The 24,161-nt window shown below is 32.7% G+C and overlaps 1 protein-coding gene across 3 annotated transcripts in view; it reads left to right on the plus strand.

The window, feature by feature from the left end:
* Window positions 1–24,161, plus strand: part of KPNA4 (karyopherin subunit alpha 4) — a 53,564-nt gene that overhangs the window by 8,047 nt on the left and 21,356 nt on the right. For all 3 annotated transcript variants that reach the window (XM_039857429.1, XM_039857428.1, XM_039857430.1), the window contains 7 exons: window positions 17,412–17,456; window positions 18,281–18,370; window positions 18,481–18,510; window positions 18,603–18,655; window positions 21,135–21,230; window positions 21,754–21,839; window positions 23,388–23,474. In XM_039857429.1, the coding sequence (XP_039713363.1) occupies window positions 17,412–17,456; window positions 18,281–18,370; window positions 18,481–18,510; window positions 18,603–18,655; window positions 21,135–21,230; window positions 21,754–21,839; window positions 23,388–23,474 (487 nt within the window). The remainder of the gene's footprint in view (window positions 1–17,411; window positions 17,457–18,280; window positions 18,371–18,480; window positions 18,511–18,602; window positions 18,656–21,134; window positions 21,231–21,753; window positions 21,840–23,387; window positions 23,475–24,161) is intronic.

The raw sequence follows: 24,161 nt of genomic DNA on the forward strand, positions 1-24,161 counted from the left end.
AAGTCTAGAGAGGACTCTGATCAGTCAAGATTTGAATGCACCCTTACACCTGAATTAATCACTGTGGGCAGAGGAATATGGTGCTGTGATTGGCTAGGAAAAGGTCTTGTGCTATGTGTCCACCTGTGTTTATGTGCTTGCACGTGTGTGTTGTAGATTGGGAAGGGTGTTGGTAACTCCACTTAAACCAGATTTGCCAAAAGAATTAAGAGTCCAATAGAGTAAGAAGAAAGGAAGAAGAAACTTTTTGAGGACAAAATTATAAAGCACTACTATCCAGTAGTGTAGAATGTAGAATGGTTCCTTATTTTGCCTTTGAAAATTATGTGGAGATGTTCATTGTATCGCAAATATATCTGTAGAATTGAGCCCATTGTTGATCAACTTTTTTCTCAAACATCTTACTTAAGTATTCACATTTTTTCCTATCAATATCTTGAATAATTTTCTCTTTTGTTCTCCATCTTTAAAACAGTATTATCTTTAAATGATGAAAAAGCTTATTTAGGACTTGTAAACAAGTAAAAAATAGGATAAACATCATTAGTCATTAGGGAAATAAATCTCAAAACCATAATGAGATACCCCTTCACACCTACCAGGATAGCTGTAAACAAAAGGACAGACAGTAAACAAGTGTTGGCGAGGATATGGAGAAAGTAGAACCCTCATATATGGCTGATGGTGCGGCCACTTCGGAATGCAGTTTGGCATAAACTCAAAAAGTAAACATGTGACCCAGCAATTCCACTCTTAGGTATAAACCTAAGAGAATTGAAAACAAGAGTCTGCACAAATCTTGTACATGACTGTTCATAGTAGCCTTATCCATAATAGCCAAAACATGGAAACAACTCAAATGTCCAGCAACTGATAAAAGGATAAACAAAATGTAGTACATTCATACAGTGGAGTATTATTCTGCCATAAAAAGTAATGAAGTACTGCTACATGTTACAGTATGGATGAATCTTGAAAACATAAGACTGCCTGAAAGAAGCCACTCAAAAGATCACATGTTCTATAATTCTTTTATATGAAATGTCTAGGATAGGCAAATCCATAGAGATGGAAAATAGATTAGTGGTTGCCAGGGCCTGGGACAAGGGAAAATGGGGAATGACTCGACTGCTAATGGGTATGCGGTTTTTTGTGGTGAAGAAGAAAATCTGGAATTAGATGATGGTGATTGATGCACAGCTTTTGAATGTACTAAAAACCACGAGTTGTGCACTATAAAAGGGCGAATTGCATGGTGTGTGAATTATATCTCAATAAAGCTGTATGTTAAAAAAAAATAATAAACTTGCATAGCTTAAGTAAGTGGGGACTGTAACAACTTTCTACTACCAGAGGATCGTAGGTGAACGGACTCTTAATAGCACTTTTTTGCTGACTTCTGTGTCTACCCTCCCCTGTATAGAATTCATTTGTTCAGCTTCTGTGTCCAAGGTTCTTTTGTAAGCAGTGGTGATAGAGCAATGAATAACATAGGCTAAATTCCTATTTTCATAGTTTACATTCTGTCATGTCAAGGTTTCTCAGATACTTGCTCTGAACTGATCCTGTGGGGGGTATTCAGCCACTGTAAGCTAGTGTAATAGATCCCTTATCTTTCTTTCCTAAACTCAAATTTACAATAAATAATATACCTCAAATTTGAAGGGAACGGACATCCTAAATGTTTGGTGTTCAGTAACTCTTCCCTTGAGATTTGTGGAAAAGCTGGGGTTTTTTGAAGACCTAGGATTGCATCTCATTAGCTGTACGCCATTAGGAAAACTTAATTTTTTTAGCTTCAATTTCTGTAAAATTAAAATCCTACCATAGTAGGTGCTTGTTTTGATGAAGCTTTTAAGAATGCAAGGAGCACTTGTCTTCAGACTAGGTCAAATAAGGGTGGGGTGTTAGGAAAATTAAGGAACCGTTTCTCGCATCCAAGATACTTCAGGTAGGAGTGTCTTGGTGGTAGAGATTCATGGATTTTGCTGTACTGCTCTGTCAGCCACTAACTCAGCTACTGTTTTATTTTTCCAGATGCTGTCTTAGGCGTTATATTTGTGTTAAATTACTGAGAGAATCTGATTGAGCTAATAAATTCAGCCCAAGCTGAAACATTATTTTTACTGCTGGCCTTATAATGGTTTGGCTTTCTCCTTCACCCCTACCACCAGTCAGCTGTGATATTGGGTGTGGGGGTTGGGGGGTCACATAATGCTGAACATCTTTTGCCTGCTTCTGCAGCAGCGTCCCTGGAAAGAGAAGTTTCTCTTAGGGTTGAATATTACATTATTTAGGTAATGTCACTCCACTCTTTTCTGTTAACTTTTTACTCACTTAAAATCTGGGACAAATCATTATTACCTGTTATCTCCACAGTGGTTGCCTTATTTCTACTATTGGCTCTTTTCTGTTTTATGAAATAACAAATATGGCTCTTTTAAAAAATAAAGTAAATTAAATCACACCTCTCCTCTGCTTCATTAGCTTCCCACCACATATGGCTTTCAAACTCCTTACTGAGATCTTAAAGGCCTTGCCAAATCTAGTTCCTATCTGTTCCTACCTCTCTGAATTTATTTTCTCCCTTAGTTACTATACTCATCTTTTAATCCCTCTAACTAATCCATGGATAGCCCTCTCCTCTTCAGGCCCTTCATACATGCTGCTTTTACTGTCATAATGCCCTTCCCACTTTGCGTTAATCGTTAATCCCTTTACCTTCGTCCCCCTTTTTTTCACCCGTCTGGTTATTTCTCATCCTTTGAATCTTCAGTATCATTTACTTAGGCCATCCCTGAACAAGCTAATTGAAACCACCTATTGTTTTCCTTAAGAACACTGATCAGAATTTGTTAGTGTATTTATTCAATGTTAATTTCTCCCATCAGACCGTAAGTTCCCTGAGTCTGTGGACCTTGTCTATTTTGTACACCTCTCCTAATTCTTATCATAGAGTCTGGTATATTAGTGGCACTTAAGTAAATACTTGAGGGAGTTAAATGAAACTTAAAAAAGAACAGGAGCGTACTCTGATTACAATTTGTGACTAAATTAAATTTTCTAAGTCAAGTTTTCTCTCTTGAAATGGTGATGGCATGGTAATTATAGAAATTCTTTAGAAAAATGGAAAAATAAAATAATCAGCCATAATCTTACTGCTATTAATCTTTTAGAATGTTTTCTTTCTATTTATACATTTTTTCTAATATATTTGAACTTAATTTGGGTTCTCAGGAAAATAGCTCATAGTTGATAACAGCAGAGTTTCTCAGCATTGGCACTATTGACATTTGGGGCCAGATAAGTCTTGGTCTGTGGACTTTACATTGTAGGATATTTAGCAGCATCCCTTGTCTCTGCTCTGATGCTAGTAGCACTGTGTTCCCCCAGTTGTAACAACCAAAATTTGTCTTCAGAAATTGTCAAATGTCCCAAGTGGCAAAATCATCCCAGGTGAGAAACACTGAGGCGAAAAAGAAATATTTTATTGCTAAAAAATGCTAACTATCATCTGAGCCTTCTTTTTGCTGGTGAAGGGTCTTGCCTCAAAGTTGATAAGAATATAATATCTGTAAAGTGAAATAAAATGAGATATGCCTGTGTATGACCAGATTAATTCTTAACCTTTTTAGTTTATAATTCCCTCATCTGTATAACGTCATCTTAGACTCTTCTCCTGCATTTCCAGGTTGAATTTAAGCGTTCAGGCTTCAGTTAAGTTTTCCTTCATCATAACAATTAGTGTTATTCCTTTTATTGAACTTTTAGAGTAGTTATTTTGTACTCATATTTTGGCATTTCCACATGTAAGATGTTTTTACTTGTCATGTGTTTTATAGAGAAAAGAGTTGCAAAAAGATATGTATGACTTACACACCAACAAATCAGATAACCTAGATGAAATAGATAAATTGCTAGAAACATAATCTACCAAGACTGAATCACGAAGAAGTAGAAAATCTGAACTGACCTTTAACTAGTAAGGAGATTGAATCAGCAATCAGAAATCTCCAAGCAAAGAAAAGCCCAGGACTAGATGTTTTCACTGGTGAATTCTACCAAACATTTAAAGAAGAATTAACATCAAATTCCCCTCAGACTCTTCCAAAAAAACTAAAGACAAGGGCACACTGCCAGACTCATTCTATGAGGCCAGTATTACCCTGGTACAAATGCCAAACAAAGACACTACATGAGAAAACTGCAGACTGCTATTCCTGATGAGTAGTATTGCAGAAATTCTCAACAAAATACTAGCAAACTGAATTCAACAGCATATTAAAAGATTATACACCATGACCAAGAAGGATTTATATTATTGGAACGTAAGGATGGTTTAACATATGAAAATTAATGTAATATACCACATTAACCGAACAGACAAAACCACATAATCTCAATATAGAAAAAGCATTTGACAGAATTCACCCTTTCATGATAAAACTCTCATCAAACTAAGAATAGAAGGAAACTATCTCAGCGTAATAAAGACCAAATATGAGAAGTCTAGCAGACATCATACTCAATAGTGAAAGACTGAAAGCTTTTCATGATCTTTTCAAGACCAGGAACAAGAAGGTGTGGATGCCTGCTTTCACCAGGTCTGTTCAACATGGTTCTGAAAGTCCTAGCCAGAGAAATTAGGCAAGAAAAAGATCTTATATGTGGAAAACCCTAAAGATCACCACCCCCCCCAAAAAAAACTGTTAGAAAAAATAAATGATTCAGCAAATTTGCAGGACATAAAATCAAAATACAGTAACAAGGAACAACCTGAAAAGGAAATGGAGAAACAAATCTATTTATAATAGCATCAAAAGGAATAAAATACTTAGGAATAAACAACCAATGAGGTGAAAGACTTTTACACTGAAAACTGCAAAATGTTGCTGAAAGAAAGAAAACACAAATAAATGGAAAGATCCTGTGTTAATAGATTGGAAGACTTATTGTTAAATGTCAGTGCTACCCAATGTGATCTACAGATTTAATACAATCCCCATCAAAATCCCTGCAGTGCTATTTGCAGAAGTAGAAAAGTTCTTCCTAAAATTTTTATGCATCTTAAGGGATCCCGAATAGTTAATAGTTTCTCTTATTGAAAAAAGAGAAAGTTGGAGGTCTCATACTTCCCGGTTTTAAAACTCAGTACAAAGCTATGGTAATCAAAACACTGTGATATTGGCATAAAGTCAGACATTTAGACCAGTGGAATAGAATAGGGAGTCTAGAAATAAACCCTTGCATGCGTGGTCAAATGATTTTTGACAAGAGTGCCAAGACCAGTCAGTGGGAAAAGGACATTGGTGCTGGGAAAATTTGATATCCATAAGCCAAAAAAATGAAGTTAGACCCTTATCTAACAACATATATAATAATTAACTGAAAAGGATCAAGGACCTAATGTAAGACCTAAAACAATGAAACTCCTGGAAGACACCAGAGACATAGCTAACAAAAGATAACTGAACTACATCAAACTTTAAATTTTGTGCATAAAGGACCTAATCAACATGGTGAAAAGGCAACCAGTGAAGTGGGCGAAAATATTTGCAAATCTGTTATGTGGATGATATCCAGAATATATAAAGAACTACTATTCAACAACAACAAAACAACCCTATTTAAAAATGTTCAAAGTATTTGAATAAACATTTCTCCAAAGAAAATATACAGATAGCCAAGAAGCATATGAAAAGATCCTTAACATCACAGATCATTAAGGAAATGCAGATCAAAACCACAACGAGCCCACCTCACACCCATTAGGCCATCAACTAAAAAATAAAATAACATGTATTGAATGTGGAGAAGTTGATACACTTGTATACTGTTGGTGAGAATGAAAAATGGTGCAGCCACTATGGAAAACAGTATGGTAGTTCCTCAAAAAATTTAAAATAGAATTATCATATGATCCAGCATTTCCACTTCTGGGTGTATACCCAAAAGAATTAAAAGGGAATCAAAAAGGTATTTGTACACTTACGTTCATAGCAGCATTATTTACAGTCGGCAAAAGGAAGCAATCCAAGTCCTTCAGTGGGTGAATGGACAAACAAAATGTAGTATATACATAAAATGGAATATTATTCTAACTTGAGGAAGGAAATTCTGGCACATGCAACATGGCTGAACATTGAGGACATTATGCTAAGCCACAAAAAGCAAATACTGTGCGAAATTCTAGAATAGTGAAATTCTTAGAAACAAAAAGTAGCTTGAAGATTGTTGTGGGAAGGGGGAAATAGGGAGTTTAATAGATAAAGATAGAGCTTTAGTTTTTTTCAGATAAAAAGTTTTGCAGATTGGATGCACAGCACTGTGAATGTACTTAGCACTACTGAACTGTACACTTAAAAATGGTTAAGGTGGTATTAGGGTATGTGTATTTTACCACAATTTAAAAGAAAAAAAAGAAAACAACACCAGATGCTGCAGAGAATGTGAAGCAACAGGAACTCTCATTCATTGCAAGCAGGAATACAAAATGTTACAGCCACTGCGGAAGACAGTTTGGCGGTTTCTTACAAAACTGAACATACTCTTAACCATATAATCCATTAATCACACTCTTTGGTATTTATGCAAATGAATTGAAAATTTATGTCCACGCAGAACAACTTTATTCATAATTGCCAAATTTGGACGCAACCAAGATGCTTTTCAGTAGATTAATAGATAAATAAGGTGTGGTACATTCAGACAATAAAGAAGACATAAGCTATCAAGCCATGAAAAGAATGGGAGAACCTTAAATATGTATTATTAAGTGAAAGAAGCCAGTGCAATAGCATACTTACTGTGTGAATCCAACTATATAACGTTCTTGAAAGAGCATAACTATAGAGGTAAAAGTAAAAGATCAGTGGTTCCCAAGGTTTATAGGCAGAGTACAGAGGAATGTTAAGACATTGAAACTAATCTGTATGATATTACAATGGTGAATACATTTGCCAAAATACACCCTAATATAAATTATGGACTTTGGGTGACGATGTATCAGTGTAAGTTCATCAGTTCTAACAAATGTACCACTCTGGTGTGGAATATTGATAGTGGTGAAGGGAAAAGAAATATGTGGGAACTCTCTGTACTTTCTGTTCAGTTTTGCTATGAACTTAAAACTGCTCTAAAAAATAAGGTATTTTTAAAAAGATGGATGGCATGATATTCATGTAAAATTCTTAAATATATGAAATTTATAGATGTGGTGACATGCAGTAAAAACACCCATAAGAGTTAAGCATATTCAAAAAAGTGGTTGCTTCTGGGGAGAAAATAAAGGGGAAGAGGGAGAAGGTTGAGGTGTGTGTGAGATTTTAGTAACATCTATAACACTTTGACATTTTTATTTTTAAAATTAAAGCTAATATGACATTAAATAATACATGGGCATCAATGACTCTATACTTTTTTAGGTATTGGACATATGGTTGAAAGTTTTAATTTAAATTCATTCTTGTAGAAGTGATTAATTAGGAATATATATATGTTAAAATGCAGTCTACCCCATTGACTCAGTATTAATAGAGGGGAACCCTTATGGCCAGTTTACACAGATTTAGTCAGTGTTGTCTGTTGTCCCAGAAATATTATGACATAGTCAGAAATGGGACTTTGCTGAGTGACTTAAGAAAAAAAGAGCTAGAGTGAGTTTTGTTTTTATTTGAAGAAATCATGTTTTGTACATACCGTAGCTCGCTTTTCTGTAACTTAACTCAGGTACAATACTATAGCATGGTAAATGAGAATGTGAGTTAGAAGCTCTAAGTCTTGAGTAGTATTTTTAAGTTTATTTAGTGTCTAGGGATGGGAATACATGGTAACAGAAACAGACCAGAATTCATAGTAGATGGGGGGAAATATTGGAACCTTTGTTTGTCTAATGCTGTTTCGCTGTGTTAAAATACTTTATGAATAAGTGAATATTCAGTAATCCAGTGGTTCTCAGTCCTAACGTTATTTGACCTGTCAGTACCATTTGATATAGTTAATTATACTTCCTTGAAAAAAATAAATTTTTTTGCTCGATCTTAGATTTACACAGATTTCTTTGCCTTCTCTCTCATTGACTGTTCTTTCTTGGTCTCCAACCTTTTAATTTTGGAGTGCTTAAAGTTATTCTCATTCCATAGGTAATCCCATCAGAGCTCCTGATTTTCAATACTGTTTATACACTGCCAACTTTCTAAATTGGTATTTTTAGTCCTAACCGCTTCCTTGAAATCTAGACTCAGTTGACTACTTGACATCTCATTTTGATTCGTTATAAGCATATTAAACTTAACATATTCAAAAGTGATATTATTCCCCAGACTTGTTAATCATTCAGTCTGCCCCATCTCAGTAAATGGCAGTTCCATCTTTCAGTTGCTTGGGCCAAAAACCTTCTTTCACAGTCCTGTCCAGTCCAGCATTTTTCGGTTCAATCTTCAAAATATATCCAGAATCCACATCTCATGATCTCAACTGCTATCACTCTGGTGGTCCAAGCTATTATCTCTTACCTGGAGTACTAGTTATCATGCTCAGAACCCATCAGTGGCTTTCTATCTCAATGAATAAATGCCAAAATCTTTACAGGGCCGTCCACTTTCTACTCCTCTTTGTTCACTGCATGTCACCTACCCTGGACTCCTTGCCTTACCTTTTCTTCTCATGTCTGAGCCCTTTTTACTTGTTAATCCCTCTACCTTGAATACTTTCTGCCAAATATTCACATGGCTTGCTTGCAAATATTAAAAGAGATCTTAAAATTATTCCTCCTCTTGACTTTATATTTTTTCTCCAGTGTTTATCACTAACATACTGTATATTTTAGTTTTATTTATCGTCTCTCCCCACACTTAAAATGTAGGTTCCATGAAGGCAGGGATTTTTGTTCCCTACTGGACTCTTAGCACTGAGAACATTTTGGCACATAGGTGGTCAGTAAACATTTGTTGGGCTAAAGAGTGGCTTTCTATGTAGATGTACACATCTGTTTAGAATGTAAGCACAACTAGAGTTACGCTTTTTAAATGGTGCTTTAGTAAAGTAATTCAATAAATTGGCTTTTTTTAAAACTTCAGTTACAGTTGACATTCAGTATTTTATATTAGTTACAGGTGTACAGCGGAGTGGTTAGACATTTTTATAATTTATGAAGTGATTCTCCCTGTTTAGTCTAGTACTCACCTGGCACTATACATAGTTATTACAATATTACTGATAATAATTTGCCTTTTAATGAAGATTTTTCTATTGCTTATGTTGAAGTCTTTGAATATAAGTTCACAAAGAGAATATTTTGAAAATAAAAAGAAGGAAAGGTAGCTTATTTGAAGAGATATATAACAGAACGTAGACCTAGGATGAAAAGGTAGGGTAGGGTAATGTAGTGTAGTATAAACAGCATTGGACTGGGGCCAGGATAATCTGATCCTTGCTATTGGGGAAGTCACTGGACTTCGGTTCCTTTCTTTATAAAATGAGATAGTTTAAGTGATTTCTTTTCAGTTGAAAACCTTATAATGCTATTTGTGTAGATTTTTCTGTGACAAAACCATGAATTTGAGTTATGTTCATATACAAAGAAAACATTCCTTAATCTCTTGCATATTTCATTTTATTCTGTTATTTTATAAATGGAAGAAAAGAATTATTTTTTCTCATCTGAGAAAGTATCAGATAAGCAGAGAAATCAGATTTCTTTAGCAATGATGTAAAGCTTGAGCTCTACTGACTTAATTTGGTTGAATCTCATTTTGTTTCTTATTCTCTGTAATTTTTCCCAGTGTCTTTCCCATGTGTTGAGTTTTTTTCAATCTGTCCTTCCTGAAATTTTATTTCCTTTGTAAAGTACTCAAATCATTTGAAGAGAAATTATCTTTCTTGCCAGCATTTGATCAGTCCCTTATAATCCATTAACTCTAAAAGGTAAGGGAGTACCTTCCCTTTTGCTCATATAAAACATAATTATGAATTTGTTTACTATAACAGATTTTTCTATGTTGTCCTTAATCACTTTCTATAAGTGATTCTGAAAGTTTACCTTGGCAGCTTTTTTCATCTCCGAGGAGGTTATATGTGTCTCACCAAACCTACGGTCATTTCTTAAGCATTTTTTTTCCCCTACCGGGAACCTCCTTGCCAGCGCGCGCGCGCGCGCGTACGCACGCACGCACGCACACACACACACACACTTACAATTTAAGGCAAAAAAAGGTGCAAAATGTGAAAACACTAAGCAGCTATACCAGAGCCACAAAATAGCTCTTCATTATTTACAATTTTCAGCTATGGCTTTTTCAGGATTTTTAGCATAGAAGTTATTGCCATGCACAGTAACTTGTACAAATGGCAATTAAATATTCTTTAACATTGTTTTTTGAAGTTGATAAAACTGATGCAGTTTTTGAGGCATAAAAGATCTGTTTAATTCTGTCACTTTACAGATGAGTGAATTATTGCCCTAAAACATAACTTGCCTAAGATTGTGTTAAATGTAGAGCTGGAACTTGTGGAGTAGTAAAGCCATATAGTAGTAACTCTTAGGAGGAGATATATATATGAGTGCATATATTTTATCCTGTAATGTCTGTCTATCCATACACACACCACACCTCTTGTGTAAGATAGGCGAATATAGAAAATGCAGGAAATTCCACTTTTTCTTGTTCTTCATATGTTTATTTTCTAACTTTTCCCAATAGATAGATATAACTTGAATTTAATACATTTCCCTATTGCTTCAATATGAGTGGATAATGGAACTCTAGTGTAATCCCATTCCTTGGAGTTAACAACTGTTAACAGTTGCTTACATTTTTGTCATTTTAAAATTATATTCTTGCTAATAAGTTTCAGTGCTTATAATTTAGATGTGGATCATTTTAAAGCATGGTATCTATAGACTAAAATTATTTCTTAAAACTGCCCACTATCCTTGCCAAACTTAAATCTGGCCTTCTCTGAATTTACTTTCAAATTCCTTTAATCATCAAATCTTTTTACTCATTAAAGAACTTGATTCTGCTTATGAAGACTTTTGCTCGTCACGAGTAGTGCGAATTAAAACTTTATTACCACTATTAACAAATACTATCTCTTAGAAATAAATCCACAATATTTAACAATAAGCATTCAGAATTTCTGTTTTATCGTCATAAATGTAAAGTTGGGATTTATTTGCTAGTCACATGCAATTTGACAACATATATACTATTTGGCAAAGGCATGAATAAGCACTGTGATGGCTGCTGCAGAAGAGATCAAGTGAAGATGAAAGGAGAGAGAAATAGGAAAGGAATGGGAAAACAGGCTTTCATAGTTATATATTTTTAGCATTTAGTTTACCATATTTATTGGATTGAACAACTATTATATTTACCAGGTATGTGTAGGATGCGATGACTATTTGGGTTGAAAACACCAGTAACTCACTTTTCTCTGAAAATGTGTCAGTTAACTTTTTGTGACATCGATTTGGCTCCTTGTCTACCTTTTTTCATTCCTGAATTCTGACATTCTTCAACAGATCCTGCAAATGCAATCTTTTATAATTCTCTCTTTTTGTTATATTTTCTACCTGGAATGCCTCGCTTTAAATGAATTCCCACTTAGTCTTAAGGAAGCAGCTTACATTTCACCTTTATTACTTAGTCTCTCTACTGTCAAAAGCAGTATGCACATTATAACACATTACATTTATTAAATGAGTAAAATTAAGTAACATTTAGAATGGTATTTGGCAACCAATGTTTTCTAAATGTTAGGCCTTATTACTACTTTATCGTATTTCTGTGTCATACTACCTTGTTAAGGCTTTGGATATGCTATGTCTTGTCGATTTTTGTACTTTTTAGTGCTTAGCATATAGGTGATTAATTAATATTTGAATGATTGCGTGAATGCTTTCCAGCAGGCTCTAAATAGTAAATAGTAGTAATCCATATTACTACTATATGAGGAGGAGGATATGTATATGTGGATATATATACCTTTTTAAAATTACTTTATTGTGATATAATTTACCTTGCATAAAACTTACCTATTTTAAGTGTACAATTTAATGGTTTTTAGTAAATTTTCAGAGCTATGCAAACATTGTCACAATCCAGTTTTAGAATATATTTCATCACCTCATAGAAGATCTTATGCCTGATTAATTTTAAAAATTCTTACTGTCTTTGTTTTTTGTGCTATAACCTAAGGATTAACATTCATAGAGTATGAATGACAGGCTGGATGAAATAAAATTAAAGCATTATATTCCTTATCTTTTGTATGACTAACTTTAGAAAGAACTTCTTTAAATATTTTTCTCTAGCAAGATTGAGTCCTTACTGATCTAAACCCAAACTTTTACTCAAAAAACTTTAAAACATCCAGATTTCATTCACTTTATTTTTTAAAATTTATTGGGGCAACATTGGTTAACAAAATTATATAGATACGATTCAGTAATATGTCATATATTACATCATATATATACTGCATTATGTTCACCACCCAAAGTTAAATTTCCTTCTGTCAACCATATATTTGACCCCCTTACCTTTGTCTACCTCCTCCCTACCCTTCCCTTTGGTAAACATTAAACTGTTGTCTGGGTCTGTGAGTCTGTTTTTCTTGTTCATTTCTCGCTTTCAATTTTATATCCCACATATGAGTGAAATCATATGGTTCTCAACTTTTTCTGTGCGACCTATTTCAGTTAGCGTGATAATTTCAAGAATCATCCATGTTGTTGCAAATGGCAGTGTTTCATCTTATGTCTGAGTAATATTCCATTGTGTATTATGTACCAGTCTTCTTTATCCCATCATCTCTCAAAGGGCATTTTGGTTGTTTCCATGTCTTGGCCACCGTGAATAATAATGCAGTGAATATTGGGGTGCACATATCTTTACATATAAATGTTTTCATATTTTTTAGAGAGATACCCAGAAGAGGGATTGCTGGGTTATATGATAATTCTATTCTTAATTTTTCAAGGAACCTCCTTACTGTTTTGCATAGTGGCTTTACCAGTTTACATTCCCACCAGCAGTATATGAGGGTTTCTTTTCTCCCACAACCTTTCCAGTGCTTGTCCTGTTGATGAAAGCCATTCTGACAGGTGTGAGGTAGTATATCATTGTGGTTTTGATTTGCATTTTGCTCATAGCTAGTGAAGTTGAGCATCTTTTCATGTCTGTTGGCTCTTTATATATCTTCTTGGGAGAAGTGTCTATTCAAGTCCTCTGCCCATTTTTTAATTGGATTGTTTGTTTGTTTGTTGTTGAGTTGTATGAGTTCTTTGTATATTTTAGATATTAGCCCCTTATTGGAGGTGTCGTTTGCAAATATCTTCTCCCATTCAGTTGGTTGCCTCTTTGTCTTGTTGATGGTTTCTTTTGCTGTGCAGAAGCTTTTTAGTTTGATATAGTCCCATTCATTTATTTTTGCTTTTACTTCCCTTGCTGTTGAGGTCAAATTCATAAAATCCTTTTTAAATCCAACACCCATGAGTTTAGTACATAAGTATAAGACCTGAAACAGTAAATTGGAAAGAAGAAATCATTCAGTTTATTATCATATCATTATGTCTTAATAGTTTTTAGAGTTTTAAATAAAAACTATAGATTAGTAAAAAGTAACTTGGAAATTAAATAGCCACTAATTAGAAATTAAATAACTATAATTTGGAAAGAAAGCACTAGAGCTATACCCCATTAGAGCAGAGAAAGTGTTTAACCCCTAGAACCTAGCACAGTGGTGGACACATAGTAATTTTTTAAATTAAAAAACTGCATTTTTTAGGTAGAAGTAGCATTCTATGTTCTATAAGATTCACTTGTTTGAATTTTTTAACATCATGTCTTATTTTGCCCAAATTTAGAATTTTGTAAATGTATTACAAAGAAATATAAATGTATCAAAGAAATATAAAAGTTCTGTTTTATAAATAAAATGTAATGGGAAGAAAGAAATTTGGGGTATAAATATATAGGCATTAAATATGCAGTAGTTGTTTTGGATTTATTTCATAGTTTTATTAAAAAGTAGTTAAAGCCTATATACCTTAATCCTGCTTTTTTAGTTGAAGTAGTTACAAAAACTTTTAATTCTTAGACTAGAAATATCTCTGTCCTTCGGAAGTCTACATTTTATTGGACAATCTGTTAAGTAGTGGATTTTACAGATTTAATTTCTTTCGTGAGACATAGGACATAGTTTTTTCGTTATCGTTTACTTAGAGTTATTTGTTGTTTTTATATTGTGATACACTGCAAAGCCCATTGTCTGGATAATTGTACTTTTTCAGTGTGAACCATAGTCTCTAAAATTGGCTTGAACTCTCTTTCAAGACTTCTGAGAGAAAATGTGCCTCAGTGGTTAATTGGCTTTGTATGAGACTGTCTGAATTCTGATCCTGGCTATCCCACTTCTACTTATGTGGCCTTTGGCCAAGTAATTTAATTTCTCTAAACCTCAGTTTCCTTATTTGTAAAAAGAAATATTTCTTATCTCTTAAGGCTCTAATGATTAAAATAAATGAATGTTGAAACTCATATTGTAATACTTGACTAATTATTTTTATTCATTTTGCAGCCTGTCTTACTTATTAGTATATTTTTAAATTGAATCATAGTATTTTTAAATTCCTGCCTGTACCAAAGCTCAAATGATCACCAAAGTATCACTTAACAATAGAATAAATTAGTTTGGTCAAAAATTGGCGTAAAGATTTCTTCACATATAAGATTAGCCAGTACATTTTGAGAAAGAGTAATACTTATTCTTTATATAGAAAACTTCTAGTGAGGGAGGAGGGCACCAATAAGCAAATTAAGTTATATATAATACATAAGAATGTGATAAGTAGTATTGAGAAAAATAAAGCAGGGAAGAAGAATAGAGAGTATCCAGATGGAGAGGTGCTAGATGGTTAAGAAGGGGGAAACCTTACCATGGAGGTGATATTTGGAAGACTTGAAGATAAGAGGGAGTAAGCACTGCTTGTAGTGGGGGAAGAGCATTACATTCTAAGGAAATAGCAGTAGCAGTAATAATAATAGCTAACACATACTGCTACATGCCACTTACATATATTGATTTATTTAACCTTTAAAGTAATCCTATGAAGTAGGCATTTTTATAGATGAGGAAACTGAAGCATAGAGAGCTAGTAAGTAGTATGGCTAAAAACTGAAGTCAAGCAATTTGGCTCTGGAGTCCATCTTCTTTGGAGTTGCTGTGTAGGGTATTAGTGAAGGCTTTAGGGAGTATTTCCATTGTGTTAAAGGGAGAGCAGAATTAGAATACAGCAGAATGAGTGGAGAGAATGATAGGAGCTGAGGTCTGAGTGGTGGTAATTGAGGAGGGTAAAGAATTTTTATAAGATGTTATTTGAGCCAAAACTGATGACAAGAAGCAGAATCTCAAGTGCTCCAGTTAATAACAGTTTGCAATTTCTTGGAATTAAAGTGGGAAAATAAGATTACGTGAAGGTGGGAGAAAGCAAGGCGGGGTTGGATTACAGGATCCTTAACAAGATTATGTGCTCTGTTAAGGATGGTTATGCCTTTGACGGGTATTACTTCTGGCATTTCAAAGGTGTGTTACCAAAATTCACAGAAATAGTTTTTGTTTAAGGCAAAGATAAACTTTTTACTAAAAAAGTTATGCCTTGGGCGTGACTACCCACCACAACCTGCCAAGTTAGGAATTTATCATGAGATCATCCCGTGAGGTTACTTTCTGTAGAAAACCCCTTTTCTGCCCACACTTCACTTAATAAAGTAGCCATAAAACCTCAGTATTTATTAAAGTTACCTATGACTTTGTTGCCACCAATAAAAATCACATTATTATTATTATTGTCAGATATGAAATAACATTTTTTATCATTAATTTGAAATTATGGTAGTCATTAGACCTACTGCTACATCCATTTAATGTGATAATGAAATCCGTATATTGTCATTTGTGTTTTCATATTTATGTATTCTGACAACTATCAACATAACTGGTTTTCTTTGTTGTAATCTTACACATTTATCTTCTGTATTTAAAAACACTATCCGAGAAGATATCCATTGATTTCACCAGTCTCCCAAAGGAGTCCATGGAACACAAAAATTAAGATTCCCTGTGAGGATTACTTTGGTTGCTATGATAAGAATGGACTGGGAAGGAAAATGGAGGACAAGAGTAGGAGGGATACAAGTTAGGAGAGTTCTGCAATAATCTAGAACAGCGATAATAGTAAATTGGACCAGTGATATGTAGTTGGATTTCAGATAAACTTTGAAAGTTGAACTAATAAGATTTGCTAACATCGAATGTGTAATTTGAGAGAAAAGAAGAATCAAGGATGGTTCCAAGATTTTTGGTCTGTGCAACTGGAAGGATGGAGTTGCCATTTTATGAAATTCTCTTTGACCTTATTATAATACTGAATTAATACTTGGACCTTAGTAAAACTGGATATATCCTAATATTTTTAAACAAGAACATAAAGTATCTTATAAAAAACAAAGGTACAAAGAATAAAAGAACTCATAATCTTACTCATATAAACCATATGAGATGGGATAAAATACGTGTTTGTTAAAGATCAAAAGTTTGGATTTGGACATAAATTTGAGATAGTTATTAGATATCTATGTATTTATGATTTACTCTTTCCACTTAATATGTCTTGGCATGTGCAGTCATTAGAATGAGGTGAATTCAAACATAGAAAGAACTTGAACTTTGACTGTTTTATAGTGAGAATGTATCCATGTGTTAGGTGATTTTAAAATGAGAAAAACATGTTTAAAAATAAGATATGGTTTCAGTACATGATAGAATAGTTATGTGGTTATTAGGAAGAAAGAAATAGATCTGCATATGCCACCATGGAAGATCTCTAAAATCTATAAATAAAGTTAAAATAAGGCGAAGAACAGAATAAATACATAAGTGTGTCAGAATCACAGTAAATCTAATAGTGTTTATTTTTAGAGAAAAAGACGGGATGAGCAGAAAGGCTCCTCACCTTTTTTCCTAAAGCAATTGAATTTACTAACCTTGTACATGTTTTACTTTTTAACTTGTCTTGGTTTATATGGGGGATGAGATTATTGGTTCTTTTATTCTTTGTATCTTTTATATTTTTAAAGTTCTTACATTATAGTTTTTTAAATTTATGATATTCAGTATTATAGATCTGTTAATTTCAAAGAGATTTTCAGTATTTGAGAATACGAATGTGAAATGAAGATAGAAAATCTTCTGTATAATGTGATCTTTATTATAAGTAAAATATGACCTTATTACTTATATGACTACAAAAAAAGATAAGAGGTACATCAAAATGTTAATAATGGTTTTCTTTGTGCGATGGAATTTGAGATGATTTTTTAAAAATGTTTTTCTTTAATTTCTTGTAGACTATGAGAAGACAACGAAATGAAGTTGTAGTTGAATTAAGGAAGGTAAGTGATTAATATTGGGTACTTCTAAGCATCATTCTAACAACATTACAGCATATATAGAAGATACCAAGTGTATATTAAATCTCAAGTGCTTAGTATTTTTTTCTTTTGAAAACTGAAAGATTTTGACTAAATTTGGCAAGCCATTGAAGTTGCCAAGATATATCTTGACCAGTATCCAAAAACAGAGATAAACAAGTTATCAGATGATTTTTTTCTTCTGCAATTTGTAATGATTTACATAAAGTATAAGTCATAGGTATTCAGTTATACTAAATAGTTCTGCTACTTACACCCCGAAAAGAGCTTGTTACTTATAAATTTCATCAACTTTTCAGATATTAAAGTTGTTGAGAATATCTTTTAAATTTGTCCCAAACGTTTTAAGTGAAATTCAAGTGGGCCTTGATTTTTGTTAAGGCAATGTTGATTTTTTTTTTTTGTCTGATTTAGAACTGCCCAACTTTTTTACTTTGTTTTTAGGTGATAAAGAGAAGCCTCCAGATGAATTTTAAAAGTTTAGTACTTTTAAATAAATATATGTGTTTGGTTCTGGCTAAAACTATACACTCTTTCTTAATCAATTTTTGTTGTTGTTCTTTAGTTTGTTTTTACATAGTTCACAGTTCATTGAAAATGTAATATTTGGGGTTTGGGGCTCAAATTGGTGTTGCTTAAGTGTTTAGTTTACAATTTGGTTTATTTTTCTACATTTTCATTTTACTTCTAAAAGACACTTCATGTTTCAGTTTGTAGGCCCAGGAATGCCTAACCTTTGTACAAAAGTATTTATCTTTTTTTTATTTAATGTCCTTCCCTTAAAGAATAAAAGAGATGAACATCTCTTAAAGAGAAGGAATGTACCACATGAAGATATCTGTGAAGACTCAGATATAGATGGCGATTATAGAGTGGTAAGTTATTGTTATTCTGGTAACTTAAAACTACCAGTGAAATATTTTACATAAACATAGAATTTTAAGGTGACTTTTTAACTTAGTTTTCTTTTTAACTTTTTTCCTAGCAAAATACCTCTCTAGAAGCTATTGTTCAAGTAAGTTGAGTTATTTTTGCCTCTTCTCATTGCATTTCTTAGACTTAACTAGATATTGTGTATCTATTTCAAAACTGTTTTATTTTTTATAGAATGCTTCAAGTGATAACCAAGGAATTCAATTAAGTGCAGTTCAAGCTGCTAGGTAAGTTAAATTTGGAGGACATATATACATTTTATAACTTAATACAGGAGTTCTGTTTTGAGTTTTCACTATATAGTAGTCTTGTCACTCATTATAACTTTGACGACAAACAATATAGAACAGTCATAGACCAACTAAAGCTACTTTTAAAATTCTCTGATTTATAGAATTAAAATTCGTAACAATTTTTTAAACTCACAGATACTCTGAAGCTTTAGTGTACATAATATGTAGAGATGCTTAGGGAAAAATTGGTTTAACAGGTTATTGTTATAGAGCAATAAAACATTATTTATAAAGCTTTACCTTTTACTGATTAATAGGTTTAATTTAATAAAAACTAAGATTGTTCAGATCTGCCCAGGTAGCTAATCCTTCTCACAATGCTCATATTGATCAAATAATAAATCAAGTTATAAGCTTACTATAGCAGTATATATGCAAGTAAACATTAAAATTTAGGGCTACAAAATTCTCATCTCTTTCCAGGTACTAATACTAAGTTAATCTGTATATTTCTGTTGTAAAATTTGTATATTTCTGTGCTGTCATATTTTAAGGGAAGAATCAGAAAAAGTTATTACCAAGACCTTCGTATTTATTAACAGTTTGGGGGAAGACACAGTTGTATCAGTACAATACAGTGGTTACTTTGTGTATTTATAAATAAAAGAATAATACCCTGTATTGTGATTAGCAGCAGATCAGACATGCATGAAAGTGATCTTAGTTACAGAATTTTAAAGTGGAAAAAGATTTCACAGGCCCATCTAATATCCATTGTATGAATCCCTTTATGTTTATATTTTCTTACTTTTGTGTATTACTTTAAATAACCTAGAACAGATAGGGAAATTACAGTGTTGTCCACAAAGGTAAAGAACTTCTTAAAGAGGACTTTGTTTTGTAGGAAAAAAATCACAGACGTTTTCATATCTCAGAATGGCAAATTAATGTTTACAGGAAGAATGATTAAGAAATTGACACATTATGTTCACCATTGTCAGAGTTGATTATTTTATAGTTTTGAAGCAACTCTTCTCAATATGAGTTCGTCAAGATAATTAAAGTCCTATGGCAGGGGTTCTCAAAATCTCTCTAGGAGATCCCGTGACAACTTTAGGGGATATATATAAGATTAAACATATTTTCATAGGCAAATAAGGCTTTATTTGTCTGTTTTCACTGCGTTAACATTTACATTGATGTTGTAGAAGCAACTCTGGGTAAAACTGCTGGCACCTTAGCACAAATCAAGACTGTGGCAGAAAACTGCTTTTATATGTTGTATGTATTGTTAGCACCATTGTACACTCAAAGAAAAAAAGGCAGTTTCTCTTAAGGATGTCTCCAGTGAAGTAGTAAAAACAAATTTTCTTTCATTAAATTTGGGTTATTTAATGAAAGGAAAGACTAGATTATTTCCTACTTTGTGCTAAGAATTGTGCTGTGTATTACAGAAAATACAGTGAAAAGGCTTGTATAATTTTTGCTCTGTAAGAAGTTTAGAACCTAATTAGGAAGGCAAAACTATATAAAATAGTGACACTCAACAGCAAATGTAGGTGTATGCTGTATAAATATTCTTTTAGTAATTAAGAGAATTTAGAATTCAGAGAGGGTATTATGAAGATATAGAACTTGAAATGGACTTTGAATAGGTAGAGTTTGAATAGATAGAAAAGAGGACATTCCAAGCATGGAGAATAAGATGGTGAAAGGCCTGGAAATGAGATTGAAATGGTGGGATAGACAACTGACCTATTGTTGAATTACAGAAAATGAGGTTAGTTAGGTAAATGGAGCCAACCTGAGTGGTTTAAAGCTAGTTGAAGGAGTTGACATTGATAGAGTAGTAAATAAGTCACCATCACTTGGTTTACATAGGCAAATGATCTGATTAAGCTTTCTTAAACATTGCCCTTATATACTAGAACAGAGGATTTAAATGGATCAAGATTTGGGCTAGGCCACATTGAGGGCTATCAGATAAACCTACAGTCTACCACATGGTAAATGGTCACTAAGTTTTGTTGTTTTACCCTCTGAGGTCCATGAGAGCAAGGATGTGTCTCTCTTGTTCACCTTAATATCTCCAGTATCTCTTGGATATTTTCCTATGTATTGCTGTGCTCATTTCATTTTTAGTTACTGAGATGAGAATGTTGAGATTTTATGACCTTTGATTTGGTGTGTACAATAGCATGAAATATTGGACACTATTATCAGCTATAAACTTGTACCAGTAGCTTACCTGCTTTTGCCCAAAAAAGAGGTAAAATGGTTCATGTCTACCATTTCCCCTAATTAATAACCTCTATAAATTTATAAATGAACCTTTTTATAATAGAGAAAAGGTTGCATTATATAAATTTAAAAAGTAACTTTCAGAGAGCGTATTTGTACCAAATATTCAAATTTTATTATAATCTCTGTATCAGTTATATATGATTAACGAGGGTATGTGTATCTCTTATAGGAAGCTTTTGTCCAGTGATCGAAATCCACCAATTGATGACTTAATAAAATCTGGAATATTGCCTATTTTAGTCCATTGTCTTGAGAGAGATGACAAGTGAGTACATTATTTTAAGAAATAATTTAGAATGTATCCTTTACAAAAAATAAGATTTTCTAGGTAGTTTGATCTTTAAATGAAAAAGAAAAGGGCTTTGAGATGGAGTTGAAAAGCCAAAGTGGAAAACAATGTAATGTGTCTTTACACCAAGAGATGAAGGTAAAGGCCAGAGAGGAACTTGAGACTGATACATGTAACTTTTAAGCTTTTTTCAAAGTTGCAAGAAATAGTTTGACTAAATAGGTATTTGAGAAAACTGTTTGACTAGTAACATGTAGGTATCTTAATAAAGAGTTCCTACTAAAAATAAGGATTCTTGAAGAGGTCATGTGTGCTTTTTATACTGAAGAGATATTTTAAATAGTCATTGGAGGTTTAAAAGAAGAGCTGAGTGCATAGATACCTTTTGAAACAAAATAGTCAATACTTTTAAATGCTCTAGAGTGAAGGAATAACCTGCTGGTAGGTATTTGGGCCAATGTAAAATTCCCTGCTGTTTAAAATTATTTGTTTTTTGTAGTCCTTCTTTACAGTTCGAAGCTGCATGGGCTTTGACAAACATTGCATCTGGAACCTCTGAACAAACTCAAGCAGTAGTTCAGTCCAGTAAGTTGGTTATTAATAGACAAAATTCTGATTTAAAAAAATAATAAATTAGCAAAAAATAAACAGATTCTACTAAAAGAATAGAGCTATTAATACTGTAAAATAATATTATCACATAACCCCAGTATCACATAAGGAGGTTGAAATAGGCCTGCGTAAATATGTTACTTTGATCATCTTGTACCAGTGACTGACATTTTCTGTTTCCAAAATTCATTTGATTCTAAATCTGACATTTCCTAATTATGGTAGTTTGTTGTAGTTAACACTTTACAGGACATCATAAAAATAAAGGTGTTTTTCCATTGCCATACTGCCTCTGGGCCTCTTTTAATGAGATTTCTATGGTATGATTTAGAGAAATCTTTTGTAAAGTTATCCTATAGAAAGAATGCCTTGAAATTTTTTTTCATTGTTATTATAATAGAATTGTTTTTCTTTTGTGTTCCAAAAGATATGTGGGAAATTATTGAAATAACCTGAATGTGTTATTTTCATGAATACTATTTGATTCTTTTACCAAAGAAATTAATGATCTTGAAGAAAGTACTTTTAAAATCCTCTTCAAGTGTGTAGGCAGTACACTAGTCTGAACTTGTTAAAATCTTAGGCACTACTACATGATTTTGAAGGGGAACAAAAATATTATGTAAGCATTTTATTATATTTGTAATATTATATAGAAACAATAATTACCTTAAGTCTTAATAAAATTAGTTTAATTGTAGGTGCAGGTGGTTTTATTTTTGTTCTTTTGGGGATTTTTTGGTTTTGTTTTGTATGATTGACTGTTTAGTAAATTTTATAATCCCAAGACAGTATCTTAATCCCTTACTCTCTGTTTATGTGTTCTTTAAAGACTAGGAAAGAGACCTAGAATTTGTTTTAGCACCACTAGTATGTCTTAATATACCAAATATAATGGATAAATTACTTTTTATTATAAGTAAGCATGATTGAGCTACATGTATTTAAATAGCATTTTTCAAAGATACCAGAAGGAAGAAAGGAAATAGAAGAATTATTTGTTCAGTGCAGTATTCTGTTCAAATACAAACCTTTCTCTGTGTTTCCCATCCTTATTGTTGGGTAACAGAATCAATTTATGATTCAGAAGGTCTCAAGTGGCACAGGAATCACTGGCCAGTCTAAAGACCCATGTGATATTATTTTAAATTTGAAGATATGCTTAATATATAATGAATTAATCTTAAAATTGGAATTAAATCCAGGTTTAATTGTGAATGAAATTTTACCACCTTAACTTGACATTTGTGTGTTAAAACGGTCATTTTTATTTTAAATAAGTAGTCTGCTGGCCAAAAATTTTCCACTGCTGTTATTCTAATGAAAATCATGTAATAAAAATATATTTCAAATTTATTTTTGATAGCTTTCTTTCTTTTGAGGTTTCAGTGAAAAGACAAGATTGATTTTTGGTTTAGATTATAGTATCTTCAACCTTACTCCCCACCCCCAATTTTATTGACATATAATTGACATCTAACTATGTTTAAACTTAAATAATTTTATGTTTTCCTTCTTCAGATGCTGTGCCACTTTTCCTGAGGCTTCTCCATTCGCCTCATCAAAATGTCTGTGAACAAGCAGTGTGGGCATTGGGAAATATTATAGGTTTGTCTTAAACTTGTAATACTAGTCCAACAATTGTTATCATATACTATATAATAAAAATGACTACTAGTAGTTGAAAAGAAAAATGTTTGTCTTTTTCAGTACTAGATTTTGTGAAATCATTTACAGAAACTATAGCTGTTAAGTATAAACCATAGTAAACAAAATGAACATTTGTTGCATATGATAACCGTAGTATCTTTAAATAGTCAATATATTTAACTTTTTAAATAATTATGAAATATGTATATGATTTAAATCTTCCGTTCCTCTTTTATTATGTTGGGATCTGTTTTATTCCTTAGCTTTTTTTGCAATTATAGAAAGTATGTAATGAGAGAAAAGGAAGAGGCAAAACTTAAACCAGAATTTTTCTCCATAATGGCAGTTCTGAGAAGAGTCTAAATTAAAATTTTTATATCTCTTGTGGGTTTTGGTACATTAAAATATAATAATGTTATCCATTATCATTATGATGCCGTCATCATAAAGAGGAGATATCTGTAACTTGTATAGACAGTCTCATTTAAATGTTGGACATCATGATTATCATACTTTCAGGTTTTCTCTGATAAATGATTCCAGGAAGAATAATGAAAGACGATTCTAATATTTCAAGGATTTGTTTTTTTAACTAGAGCCTACATTTTACCCAAACTCAAAAATTCAAAAATCTATCCTCGGTGG

Source organism: Pteropus medius, unplaced genomic scaffold (assembly GCF_902729225.1).
Source record: "Pteropus medius unplaced genomic scaffold, Ma_sr-lr_union100, whole genome shotgun sequence".
In the NCBI taxonomy this organism is placed as follows: Eukaryota; Metazoa; Chordata; class Mammalia; order Chiroptera; family Pteropodidae; genus Pteropus; species Pteropus medius.